Consider the following 12441-nt stretch of genomic DNA (forward strand, 5'->3'; position numbering starts at 1 on the left):
AATTAGTGTGTTGGCAAAGAATATTGAAATTACATGGACTGCCAAAAGAACAAGCAAACCTGACTTGGAAGAAATATAGTCAGAATGCTCCTTAGAAGCAAGGATGGGAGACTTCGTCTCACATCCTTTGGACATGTTATTAGGAGAGACCAGTACCTGGAAAGGGACATCATTGTTGGTTACATGGAGAGGCAGGAAAAAAGGGGAAACCCCTTAACAAGGTGGATTGACACAGTGGCTGCAACAATGGGTTCAAACTGAGTAACAATTGTGAGGATGACACAGGTCTGGGTGGCATTTTATTCTGTTGTACACGGGATCGCTACACGTAGGAACCAACTTAATAGCATCTAACAATAACAACATCCATCAACCTTAATGTAAAACTTTTAAAAACAAGTACATTATACCTTCTTAACTAGTTTATGCATCTGAAGATAGGAAACAAATATAGCAAAGCCAAACAAACATAAGAGAAGACAAAGCAAGGGGGAAGAAGACTGGGGGGAAATACAAACTCTTGATATGGAATGCACACAGATTAGAATAAAGGAAGATGTTTAATGTTTTGGTTATTTGTAATTTCTGTTAAAAATGAGAGAAGGGAGAAACGACAGTGGGAGAGGGAAGAAGAATTTTAAAATATGAAGACTATGTAGGGAAAACATTTTTTAAAAAAGAGATAGCACGCTAAAGAAAAAAATAAGTGAAACTGATGGACAAACTTCTTTAGCAGGATTTTCAGGGGACACAAATAATACGTGTGGTTCAGGTAAGCCAGTCAAGGTGGATTGTGCTAAGGATGTGCTTATTGCATAGAAAGGTACAATAGGTTGGCCAACAGCAAGTTACATCTTCAACACAGATTGTAACTCTTCATATGAACTCAACGCACATGAACAACATCCCTGCAGGGGGGTCATGTGTCCAGCATGAGCTCTTCTCGATATCCTAAATGCTAACTGAATTCAAGGGCTCTATCGCTGGGTTCCACCAATTCATTGGAGGCAAACAGGGAGAGATCATACCAAGCATAGCAATTTCAAGCAGGATCTAGTGAGAGCGCCCAGATAAGAAACTCCAGCCCAGGATGTGGAGCTGGAAACACCCCACTGAATGGGCTAGACAATATGACACAGCAAACACTGGCCTTTGTTAAACAGTCACTCACACACCATAAAGCTTAATGGTCTTAATGAATCATTCTTCCTTTTAAGAATTTGGAAAGAACTTATTTTTGTTTGCCCTGGGACCCTGAAAAGTTCCTTGTCTACTAATTAGCCAATTAATCTGCATAATCAACTAAAATCATAAAAGTCAGGCCCCCACCCCCACCCCACCCAGGACTCTTTTCCCAAGGAGGGGGCTGTTCTGTCACCATAGTGATCACAACTTTCATGACAAACTTTAAGATCAAGTTGGTGCCGATGGAGAACATCCCGGTCATCAGAAAGTCAGGATGGAGGCTTTGTGTTGTGCTGTGGGCACAACCGACAACACGATGGGGTTCTCGCTCTCTCATTGTGTAACCGTTACCTCTTCTAGGAAGACGCTTGTGCTATTTACAGTTAAGTTTTTAACGGTGGACCAAGACGCCAGTTATGGTCGTTAGCTGCCATGAAGCTGGCTCTGACTCAGCAGCTCTGTGTTTTACAGAGGGAACCACGGCCTGGCCCTGCACCAGCCATATACTTGTTCTTAAAAACAAATCCGTGTAATTATTTTTTTAATTGTGGCAATAATATTCACAACAAAACATTCTCCAGTTGACCCACTGCTACATGTATAATTCAGCACCACTGAATATACTTGCTGTGCTGTGCAGCCAGTATTGGTGTCCTTTGCCAAATGACCCACCACCAGGCACATCAGCACAATGCCCCCTAAGCAACAACTCTGTCTCCTTCACGCGTGGTCACAAGTGTTCCTATGTCTGAGCCCATTGCTGCAGCCACTGCGTCCATCCATCTTGTCAAGGACCTTCTTTTTCATTGCCCCTCTGCTTTACCAATATGATGTCCTTCGCTGGGGAATGGTCTCTCCTTATACCGTGTCCAAAGTACATGGCACAAAGTCTCTCCCATCTTGCCTCTAAGGAGCATTCTGCTGGACTTCTTCCAAGACAGGTTGTTTGCTCTTTTGGTACTGCCAAGATTCTACACCAGCACCATATAAAAGTGTTAAAGACGTATAAAAATGATCGACTATGAGTTCAGGGCAGTGCTTAAAGGTGCCTTGAAGTATTGGATAATTTTAATAATACAAATTAAATACTATTTTTAAGGAACACTTGTAAATAATTAGGGCTGATCATATGATCTCTGATCTGATGATGTTATGAGGGACTGACAAGTCCTGGCATCCCATGTACAAGTCAACAAAACATTGCTCGGTCCTGTGCCTCCTTCATGATCACATGCTGAAGACCATTCCTACAGCCACCATGTGCTTTGAATATTTCCCAACTAGGGGGCTCATCTTCCAGGGCCCTCTGGGGCAGTGTTGTGTTGTGATCCACCGTTTTCATTGGCTAATGTCCAGAAGCACAGAGCTGAGCCTCTCTTCCTAATCTGTCTTAATCTGGAAGCGCTGCTGAAATGTGTCTATCCTACTGGCCTTTGAAATACTGCTGGCACATACCTGCCAGCATCTGCAATAGGACAGGCTGACAGATGGGTGGTAGTTGGTTTGATAGGCTTTTCTTGATTTAGCTGTGTTACTCATTGCTTTTGATGTGCCCTTTTGTGACTTTTCTATGCAGTAATATAAAGCATTTGTTGGATAATCTCCTGGTCCCGGGGACTGACCAGAGCCCTAAAGGTAAAGGAGCTAGCTCTGTGGTGGTAGTGCCTACAAACACACAGGGCTTTTTAAGACAGAGTCCGGTTAACTGAAATGCAGAGGAGGCAGTACGAAGAGCCGGGAGGAGCATTCAGACAAAGCCGAGGAGTTACCACACTCCAGATTTTCACGATGTATGCTTAAAGTTCAAAAGCCAAACGTCATGATTGCTTGAAATGATCGTAAGTCACAAAACAGCAAAGACCCAAAAGAACCATTTTTCTGCAGCATGGCTTTACCTCGACCAATTGGACTCGCCCGTAGTGGAGCTGGTCTGGCTGGGGGTCGTTTGGATCCTCGTAGACCAGTGACATCTGCTGACCCTGTGGAAAGAGGACAGGAGGGCTTCAGCACGTGGGACAGGGGGTTGGGAAGTGTGTAACGGACTGATCTCAGGACAGAACACACTTCTATCGCTCTGTGTTACATGGAACACCTGACGCTAAAAGATTAGAAACGTGCCTACAGAATAAGAGTATCTAATACAGTTCTTTTTGCAACAAGGAAACAAGGAAGCATCCCTTGTGTGAAGGTCACACACACATACACACACACACACACACACACACACACACACAAAACCCTACTTTATCTACGGGGCCAACTTTAATGGCAAGAAAGTGCTTTGGTGGGTGGGCTGGTGCAGGAGGAAAGGCCAGGGCTGAAGAATGAAACATCATCTCTCTGGCAGTGGGAAGGAGGGTTTAGCTCTGGACCCCTGCCCTGTGGGGATCAGTTGGACTCATTCCCAGCCCCTCCCCAGTATGGCCTCTGTGGAGAGATTCCTAACAGAGCAGAGTGGGCATGTCCCATCAGCAGCCTCCCAGGTAGACAAGCACACACACAACAGTCCCAACTGTCTTGTTACAACACTAAATCCCACTCACAGGGAGCCGTATTTCAGAAAAATAGCATTTATCCGGGGTCAGTAACCACAAAAGACCTTTCCTCAGTGTCCCAGTTTTCAGACCTGTTCCTCAGGTTATTTGTGGTGGTGATTCAGAAAATTGCATCAGCTCTAGCTTAGCTCTAGTTTCTGGGACATGTGTTCCCCTATATTTTCAGCTAGTAAGTAATACTATATTTATTAATTTATCAACTTAGTTTTAAATATGAGAAGAATTCAGACTCACAAATTATAGGCTGAGGCCCAAAAGGTAAGAAATGCTTGGAAAATAATTAGGTCCCCAGGGGGTTCCAAGGGAAGTCACATCGGGACCCACATGGCTACTTGGTCATGCATTGAGCTGCTAGTAATAAGGTCAGTGGTTCAAACCCACCAGTCGCTCTGATGCTTTTTAAAAGATTTAAGGGTTTGGGAACCCGAAGGGGCAGTTCCGTGTCCTATAGGGTCACTATGAGTTAGAACCAAAGAGGTGGCAGAGGGCTTTTCCTTTAGGTGTGGGAAGCTGTGGAATATACAGAGAGATGACAAGTTACCTCAAAGCCAAAAAGACAGCTTGAGCAGAGTAGACGATAAAAAGAAAATGGCAAAGGCACATATTTGAAAGGCACATGCTGGCTATTTAGACTGCCTCAATGTAAGACTTGATAGCAGTTTTCATAAATATTGTGATACAGTTTTCTTCTTCAAATTAGGCAGTAAACATTTCAGAACACATTTTAATCTATAGAAGTCAGTGGATAGTTCACGTTAAACGTTTCTGAGGTGAGGATTACTCCAAGCTTCTTTATAAGAAAAATTTTAACTTTTAAAAATTTCTGTTCACAGGTGGAGAAGTTCAGCTGTCTTGGAACCTCTTAACTTTAAAAGACGAGTTTGAATTCTGACGGACCCATTTTGGGTTTCAGAACCTTCGAATCTCTAGTTGTGCAGCAAATTTACTCAATTAAGTCTCTTAGCAACCCTATAGGACAGAGTGCAACTTCTCCTGTGGGGTTTCAGAAGCTGTAAATCGTTATGGGAACAGAACGTCTCATCTTCCTCTTGCGGAGCGACTGGTGGGCTTGAACTGCTGACCTTGTGGTTAGCAGTCAGACACATATCCCACCACAAATCATGGCTCCTGATTGTACAGTAACTCTAATTTCTCACCCCTTTTTAAGGCAACACATTGGAACTGCCTGCTATTCAGTTCCTAATAAAGATGACCTTATCCTTGGGGAAAATTCCAAGTTCATGTAATGTGTACTGTTCAGCTTTGGGTCAAAGGACACCATGCAAAGAATAAGTTGACCTAAATATTTAGGACAACACAAACTACTTTACATAGAGCCAGCATGCACTTCCCCTATCTCAGGCTAGCCAGCACTACATGACAATATCCTGGGTTTTTTCTGGGTGAGCAGAATAAAGAGTGGCATGTGGCCTATGTTCTGTCTCTCAGAAACGAGAGCTGATAGGGGGAAAGCTGGTGCCATTGTTGAGATCAGCAGGTCAGTTATACCCAGAGCAAGACTAATATTTGAGGTACTAAAATATGGACTAGCCACACCCAAAAAATAGTGTGTTGGCCAGTGTTAGTTAAAACCAGAACCAAACAACAACAACAAAACATGACCCATAGGTGCTAATTCCAAGGGTGGGCTGTAAAGCAAATGTTTCATAAGCTCAATTTTTTCCCACCTTTTAAGAGAAAATTAAGAAATTTTGGTCGTTTCCTCTAAGTGAATTCCAACAGTTTGCACCATAAGCTCTTATTGGTCACTTATTATGTATTTATTATTGTTATTTATCTTAGTCTCCCAGTGGCCTCGACTATTACACGCTGCTCTGCAAAGAACAGGAGGCCCAAACAGGGCGAGCCAGGGCCACATCTTTACCATGAAGCGTTTTCCCCTAAAAATCCGGCTTTAAAGCTGCCCGTGTTTTCTTTGTAAGATATTCTGCCAACATTCCTAGCGTTTCTGAACCATTTCCATCTATACGCCAACCCAAGAACACACTACACCGCCACCGAGTCTGGGCAGGCACCCACCAAAAATGCGGGGCCCTTCGCGGTGCGGAGGCGGGTGAGACCTGCTGGTCCCTGGTTTACAGTGAGAGACACAAGACACCGCCCGCAGAAGCTGTGATTGCGCCTCGAAGTCAGAGCACATTAACCGGAAATAGAATTAAGCTCCGGCTGCGACACCTCCACCTGCGTCCCAGCACTGTGCGCTGCCTTCTGGGGGTTTAAAGCGTCACGTGGCATTGGCCCTGCCCTCAAGGAATGTCCTCGATTGCAGCTCTACACCGCTTGCCAGGCGCATGGGGCACAGGCGCCACGTCTCAAAAAGCCAGAAAAGCTTCCATTGTATCAAGCTAAGCTCCCTCTTGGTGCACAGAATACCGCCCAGGCCACCTGGCCACACAGGGGTCAGATGAACTCCACCGCAATTGGTTTGCTTCCTTTCCAAGCCCGTCTTCCATGCCTCAGCGCCTCAGATGTCGCCCCTGGAGCACAGCGCCCTGCCCTGGGGTGTGCCCCTAGAAGCTCGTTCACCCGCTCAGGTCCAGCCTAGCAGGCCCAGCTGAAAACTAACCTGCTCTCTAAACAGTTTAGAGAGGGCCTCTCAGAGGACACCGCCCACCCCTACACGCCCCCAGGGCATCCCTGCTCCCATGGAGCCTTGGGTGGACTTCTCCACCACTTCCTACCCTGCAGTGTAGTGACCAGCATATTTCTCATCTCCCCTGTGACGTGATACACTTTCTGAGCTTGGGGCTCCCCCTGCACAGAGCCCAGCACCCTGGAAGGCCTCAAACAGTGGTTACACAGATGGAAACGTAGAAAAGAAAACGTCCTACAATCAATTGGATTGGTCAACTCTCCTTGCTACGGTTGAACTATGGCATTGTATGTTGTGTGCATGGAGTGCCAACGAAACCGTAAAAGGAAACTTAAAAGAATGTTTACCAAGCTGATACCAAGGGCTGAAGTAGAACATTTTTTGGAAATGAGGATGGCAACATATGTACAATTATGCTTGATACAATTGATGTCTGGGCTGTTATAAGCGCTGTTTAAGAGACCCCCAATAAAAATGATTAAAAAGGGAAAGAAAAGAATGTTTACTGGAGGCAGTGATTTATCAGAAGCACAGGTGAGATGCAGCTAAGGACTTTGGGAGGGGAGATAGGAGGAACCGTTGGGGGTGGGGGTGGGTGAAGGTTGTCCTAGAAGCCAATGCCGATGAGCCGCCACGTGCTCAAGGCTTCCTTTTTAGTTACCACACAGGTCGGGAACAAGGAGCGCAAACTTTCTGCAGAACACTAATTGGAAGGTTCTCAGTTGGAATCAGTGTCAACAGCAACCCCCCTTCTCTGCCCTTCGGGCCACGCTCTGATACCCACAGTGAGCTGCACATCCGGCTGTTTCCCCAGAAGCACCATGTCGCCGGGCAACCCAAAGGACTTGGCTTGGTAAGTGAAGTAGCCTCCGTAGGAAGACACCTAAAAGGAGATACAAACGGCAGCATTAGGGAGGCCAGGGCAGGTGAAATGCACTTGGACATGTCAAGTCGGGAACGATGCACGCACGCCATCTGCTGAGCAGTCCCTCCTGGGGCGATGGAGGCTGGTCCTGCACGGTTCTAATTTATGCTACTTTGCATCATTTTCAGCGCTTTTTGGCATGAGTGAGATTAAGCAAGGAGCGACTTCTCACAAAAAGAAAAGGAATCTCGATATTAAAAGAAATAAGATGATTTTCCTCCGGTGTGAATCCGAAACCAAAATGTTCATTTAAGTCATAGTCATTCTAAGCAAGCTAGGCCATTGGGTTCTGATTTAATATTGCTCATCTCTTTCAGACAGAAAATGAAACACAGAAAAAAATATATATTTTAGAAATTCTCCTGACAGTAGATATTTGCGTGATTATGAATTCTTCTAGGGCACAGAAACTACCTTGACTACTTTCTTCAGGGTCCCGACTTTCCACCAATGGTGTGGCAGATGAAGAAGTCTTAGTTTTCTGGTGGCAATTGCATTGCTGGCCTCTGGTAGTTACATAATCTGTTGCCAATTTGAGGCTTAAGAGTGAAGGGGGTGGAGGTTAACCTGTGGATCAGATCGCAGCTTGATGACCTCATTTGGAGGCACTAAGGAGATAAATAGCTTGTTGGAGGCGGGACACAGGCTCACTCCCTGGGAGACATTGCAGCTGACAAGACACATGGAACTACGCTAGTGCCCTGAGCTGGAGAAGCCACGTGGAGACCCCTGCCAGCGCTGAGATGCTTACAACACCATTGGATCCACAAGACTTCCCACCCACTGGCCTGTGATCTTCCTGCATTTGGCATCATTGCATGTGTTGCGTGAGTCTGAAGAGGAATTTATAGCGTGGTATTGGACATATGGACTAATATTGGACTTATGGGCTTGATTTGGATTGGGCTGGGATGTTTTCTCAATGTTCAATTTCTCTTGTATATAAAGCTCTTTCTTATACACATATGAGTGGCTATTAATTTGTTTCTCTAGTCTATCCAGACTAACACATGGTCCTAATACCTCCTACGCTTAAAGCAAAGCTAATGGAGAAAGCAGGAGTGGTTGTGGGGCGGGAGGGAGGGGTATAGAAAGGGGGCCCGGATATTCCGAGGCAGCTCCCCTCCGAGGAGTTGAGGCAGGGAGTGTGATTCTGTGACCCGGGCTCGGGCCTAGTGCTCCTTTACTGAGCGAATGAGTTACGCTGCAGCTGTTGATTTTCCTGGCACGACATCTTTCTTCTGCTTTTAAACAAAGGATTCTCCGCAGTGACATTTAAAAGTGAGATCTGCTCCATCGGGAATGGGTATTATTGAAACGGTTATTTCTCCAGGAGGAAAATTCTGGACCATTGAGTAAAAAAACAAACAAAAAACAGAGGAAAAGGTTGTAAGGTGTCTTTGTTTGCTGCTGGACCCCAAGGTGCAGACTCGGCGCTAACTCCGCTCCTCGTGCTTGAAGTGCGACCTGCCTCTTCAGTAACCTGGGGCCATGGCATCAGCTCAGATGCACACGGCGACCCCCTATCTGTCAGTGGCTGATTTTTTTCAGAAGTAGATCCACCAGGCCTTTCTTCCCAGGCACCTCTGAGTAGACTCAGATCTCCAGCTCTTTGGTGAGCAGCTGAGCATATAAACTGATTGCATCACCCGGGGCTCCATTGTGTCCCCCCCTCGCCCCCCCCCCCGCCCCACGACTTCCTCAATGTTCCCTCCCAAACACCCCGTAAGTGAAGCAGTGGTGCAGAAGGCCCCAGGGGGCTCAGAAGGGCAGATGTCAGCACCTTGTCCCCCAGGTAGGATGGTGGAGCGATCCAGAACACGCTGCGAACGGTGGCAGGCAGCTCCTGGATGTCTGCGACCACACTGTTGCTGTGCGGGTTGAACGAGGTGGGGATGGCCAGGTGATCGGCCGTCTCCAGGCACCAGCCCATCATGTCCACAAACTGCAACACAAGAGCCGGGGAGGGAGACGTGATCAGGGTTGAACCGGCGCCACAGAAAAGACGCGGAGGCTACTCTACTTGTAAAGGCTGCCTGCACGTGTCTGCTCTTGAGCCTCCGCTTGGACCCCCATAGAGTCCCCACCCCACCACTGCCGCCCAGCCTCGTCTGAGTTCCAAGAGGGTGCAGACCTCCCGCCTATGTGATCTGCCCTGGCGTCCCAGCACACTTCTGGGTCCGTGGGATCGACTTGGGGTTCAATAAATGTTAGAATAACAAGTAAATTAACGTCCGAATAATAATGAGCACCGCGGCAACATCCTCATGTTCAGGAAACGTGTTCAGGAAAACCGTGAAGGCGGTGCTTGTGTTTTTAACTGGAGCGCTGTGACTGCAGTATTTCCCTGATCGCAAAGGCAACCAGGAGTTAAAGATGAGATGGGGCAAAGGTAGAAAGTGACAAGGTTCAGGGTTAGGAACAGGGCGGCATAGTGGGGTGCAAGTTTGGGCTGCTAACCACAAAATCAGCAGTTCAAAGCCATTAGCCGCTCCTTGGGAGAAAGATAAGGCTTTCTACTCCTATAAGGATTTCATCTTGGAAACCCACAGTGGTCAGTTATGCTCTGTCCCATTGGGTTGCTATGGGTCGGAATGGACTTGATGGCAGTGTTTTTGTAGAGAGAGGGGAGAGGTTGGAGAAGAGCCTTCAGAATGGATTTACAAACTAATTGTTTTTCCGACTAAGAACCTGTGATCTTTTGAAGAGGCAGAGTGAATTATGTGTGTGTGAGTATACATGTATACAATCGTATTGAATTCTTGTTGGACAGGAGACATTACTTATTACCCCAACACAGGCATCTCGGATTACTGGTTCATGGAATAATACACTAGCCAATGTTTTGGTTCCATCATGGGGTTAATTAAAACGTGGCAACAGAAATTTGTGGCAGAATAAATGAGAAATGTGCAAAAGGAAAAAGAGAAGAACAGAGAGATGAGCTGTGTCAGTGGGGAGGGGGAGCAACTCCATAGTTTGTTGTGTGTTGTGCTGAGTCGGTTGTGACTCATGGTGACTGTCATAGAATGTCACGTTGCCCGGTCCTGTGTCATCCTCACAATCTTTGCTTCGCTGAGTCCTTTGTTGCAACCAATGTGTCCGCTGAGGGTCAGAATTAACTCGATGGCAGTGGGTTTCCCTTAAGCTCCCAAGTATTTATTGAGCACCTACTATGTCCCAGACCCTATTCTAGCACTTTGAATGTATCAAGGAGCTTACGTGCTTGTGGTGGGAGAATACATTTCAAATCTAAATGTAGAATCCATCAGAGAGTGAGCAATGCTGTGGAGAACACACAGCAGTGAGAGCCTAGAAAGTGAGTAGCCAGCATGGGCTACGCTATTGGGAGTGGGACAGGGAGGTCCCTCTGAGCATGGACATTTGAGAAGAAGTGTGGGGCCTCTGCGGAAGAGATGCTACCAGCTGAGAGGGCAGTGAGGACAAGGCTCACCACCATCAAATATTCATACAACGCTTCAAGTTTCATGCTAATCCATTTTCCCCTCGATCTAAAGTCCCAACTAAAAGCAAACAGAGACGTCCATTCCCCACATACCTTAGTCCATCGCTTATGCGTACTGCTGCAGTGGGTGTTTGTTCCAGAGCAAAAGCAGCGGGTGCAGCCCTTGGGGTTGGCTGGATCCAAATAAAACGAACCGTGTCGACACACATTGCAGGTTTTGCCTTCCACATTTTCCTGTTGACGCAGCGAGGGAAACAAGAGGTCATTCCTTCGGATGGCCCTCTGATTGTAATTAGTTACTTGGACCTAAGTGCCACACCAACGCATGATGTTAGAGCGTTGCTGCTAGCCACGGATTAAAAGGCATGTTGTTGTTCAGCAAATTGTGCCAAATGCTTGTTTAGCTTTCATACCACACACAGATGGAGGGAGGCAGGCCCTCAGTTCCGGAAAACATCCCTTGACATTTTGAAGCTATCTTGATGCACCAGAAGGATTTGCAACAAGATGGAGAAACCAGCTGATCCCACTTACCACTGCCTGAAATCAATGGCTGGCAGTGAAAGCTCTCCCATCACAGGCACACCTCCAGAGGACAGGGCATGAACTTGCATCTGGAAATGGGTTTCAGGGAACCTATAAGCTTGCATACATTAGAGACCAATGTCTACACTTGTCCTCAGGGTCTCAGAGGGTGCTAGTTTCCAAAGGACAGAAGGGGTGGGGGTGGAGGGTTCCCAACTAACCATTTCTACCCAATAAGGCAGTGATTATCAAATGGCATCGACCACATATTTGTGTATGTTGACTCGGGGTGAAGATCATCCTGACTAGTGGCAGCTGATGCCCTGGCCTTGGCATGCCTGGCCTTGACTCGGTTCACCTTACCTTGCAAAGGCACACTGCAGTCTCAGGGTCACAGACTCCTGGCTCTGTCCCCTTTTTGTTGCAATTGCAGGGGAGACAGTCTGGGAAGTGGTAGAACCCAGCAGTGCACCGGTCACACTGTTGGCCCGTGATCCTGGGCTTGCATCTTCACCCGAACAAAAGGGAGAAAAGGCCCCCGTCAGCTTTCCACACGCAGCTCTGAAGTGTACCCCCCCCCCCCATGGAGTTGCTACACAAACCCAGCGGAGTAGACACAGAGCCTGCCCATGGGTGCTTAGTGGAGAGGAGAGTGGTGACCAGCATAGAAAATGCTCTCACATAAACCACTGCCATCTCGATGATTGTCACCAACAGGGATTCACCTGTGCCAGGTGTGAAGTCAGCCACTGGGGTCCGAGGATGGACACACTACAACCTGAGAAGCTCCCATAGACATGAGAGTGTGAAGTGGGAACGTGACAACGTCCCAAAGGGTACTACCGGCGTCCAAGGGGTAGTAGCTCAGCCAGCTCTGAAAGCCATGGAGACTCCCAAATTAGATGACACTTGAACAAAGCCTTAAGGAGCAAGCACAGGGTCCGTGGCGGGGAGAAGCCAAGCATCCCAGCCAGCAGCAGCCGAGGGAGAAATTGCAGATGCACACAGAAAGCAGGTGTGTGGGCCCCACCGGGGTGGGTGACTGACATGGTGTGCTGGCGAATGAGCCTGCAGGGGAGGGCAGGGGACGCTGACACTTCCTACTAGCAGCAAGCAAACAGGTGAGAGCCGGCCACAGAAGACAGACCAACTAGAGCCCAAACCCAACCCC

General features: G+C 47.3%; 1 protein-coding gene across 1 annotated transcript in view; it reads right to left on the bottom strand.

The window, feature by feature from the left end:
• The window catches only part of LAMA3 (laminin subunit alpha 3), a 149107-nt gene that overhangs the window by 92546 nt on the left and 44120 nt on the right, over nt 1–12441 (bottom strand). Inside the window, exons 16-20 of the mRNA XM_075532900.1 lie at nt 11634–11778; nt 10839–10979; nt 9063–9224; nt 7139–7237; nt 3081–3164 (exon numbers count right to left, since the gene is read on the bottom strand). Coding sequence (XP_075389015.1) covers nt 3081–3164; nt 7139–7237; nt 9063–9224; nt 10839–10979; nt 11634–11778 — 631 coding nt within the window. The remainder of the gene's footprint in view (nt 1–3080; nt 3165–7138; nt 7238–9062; nt 9225–10838; nt 10980–11633; nt 11779–12441) is intronic.

Source organism: Tenrec ecaudatus, chromosome 15, assembly GCF_050624435.1.
Source record: "Tenrec ecaudatus isolate mTenEca1 chromosome 15, mTenEca1.hap1, whole genome shotgun sequence".
NCBI classification, from domain to species: domain Eukaryota; kingdom Metazoa; phylum Chordata; class Mammalia; order Afrosoricida; family Tenrecidae; genus Tenrec; species Tenrec ecaudatus.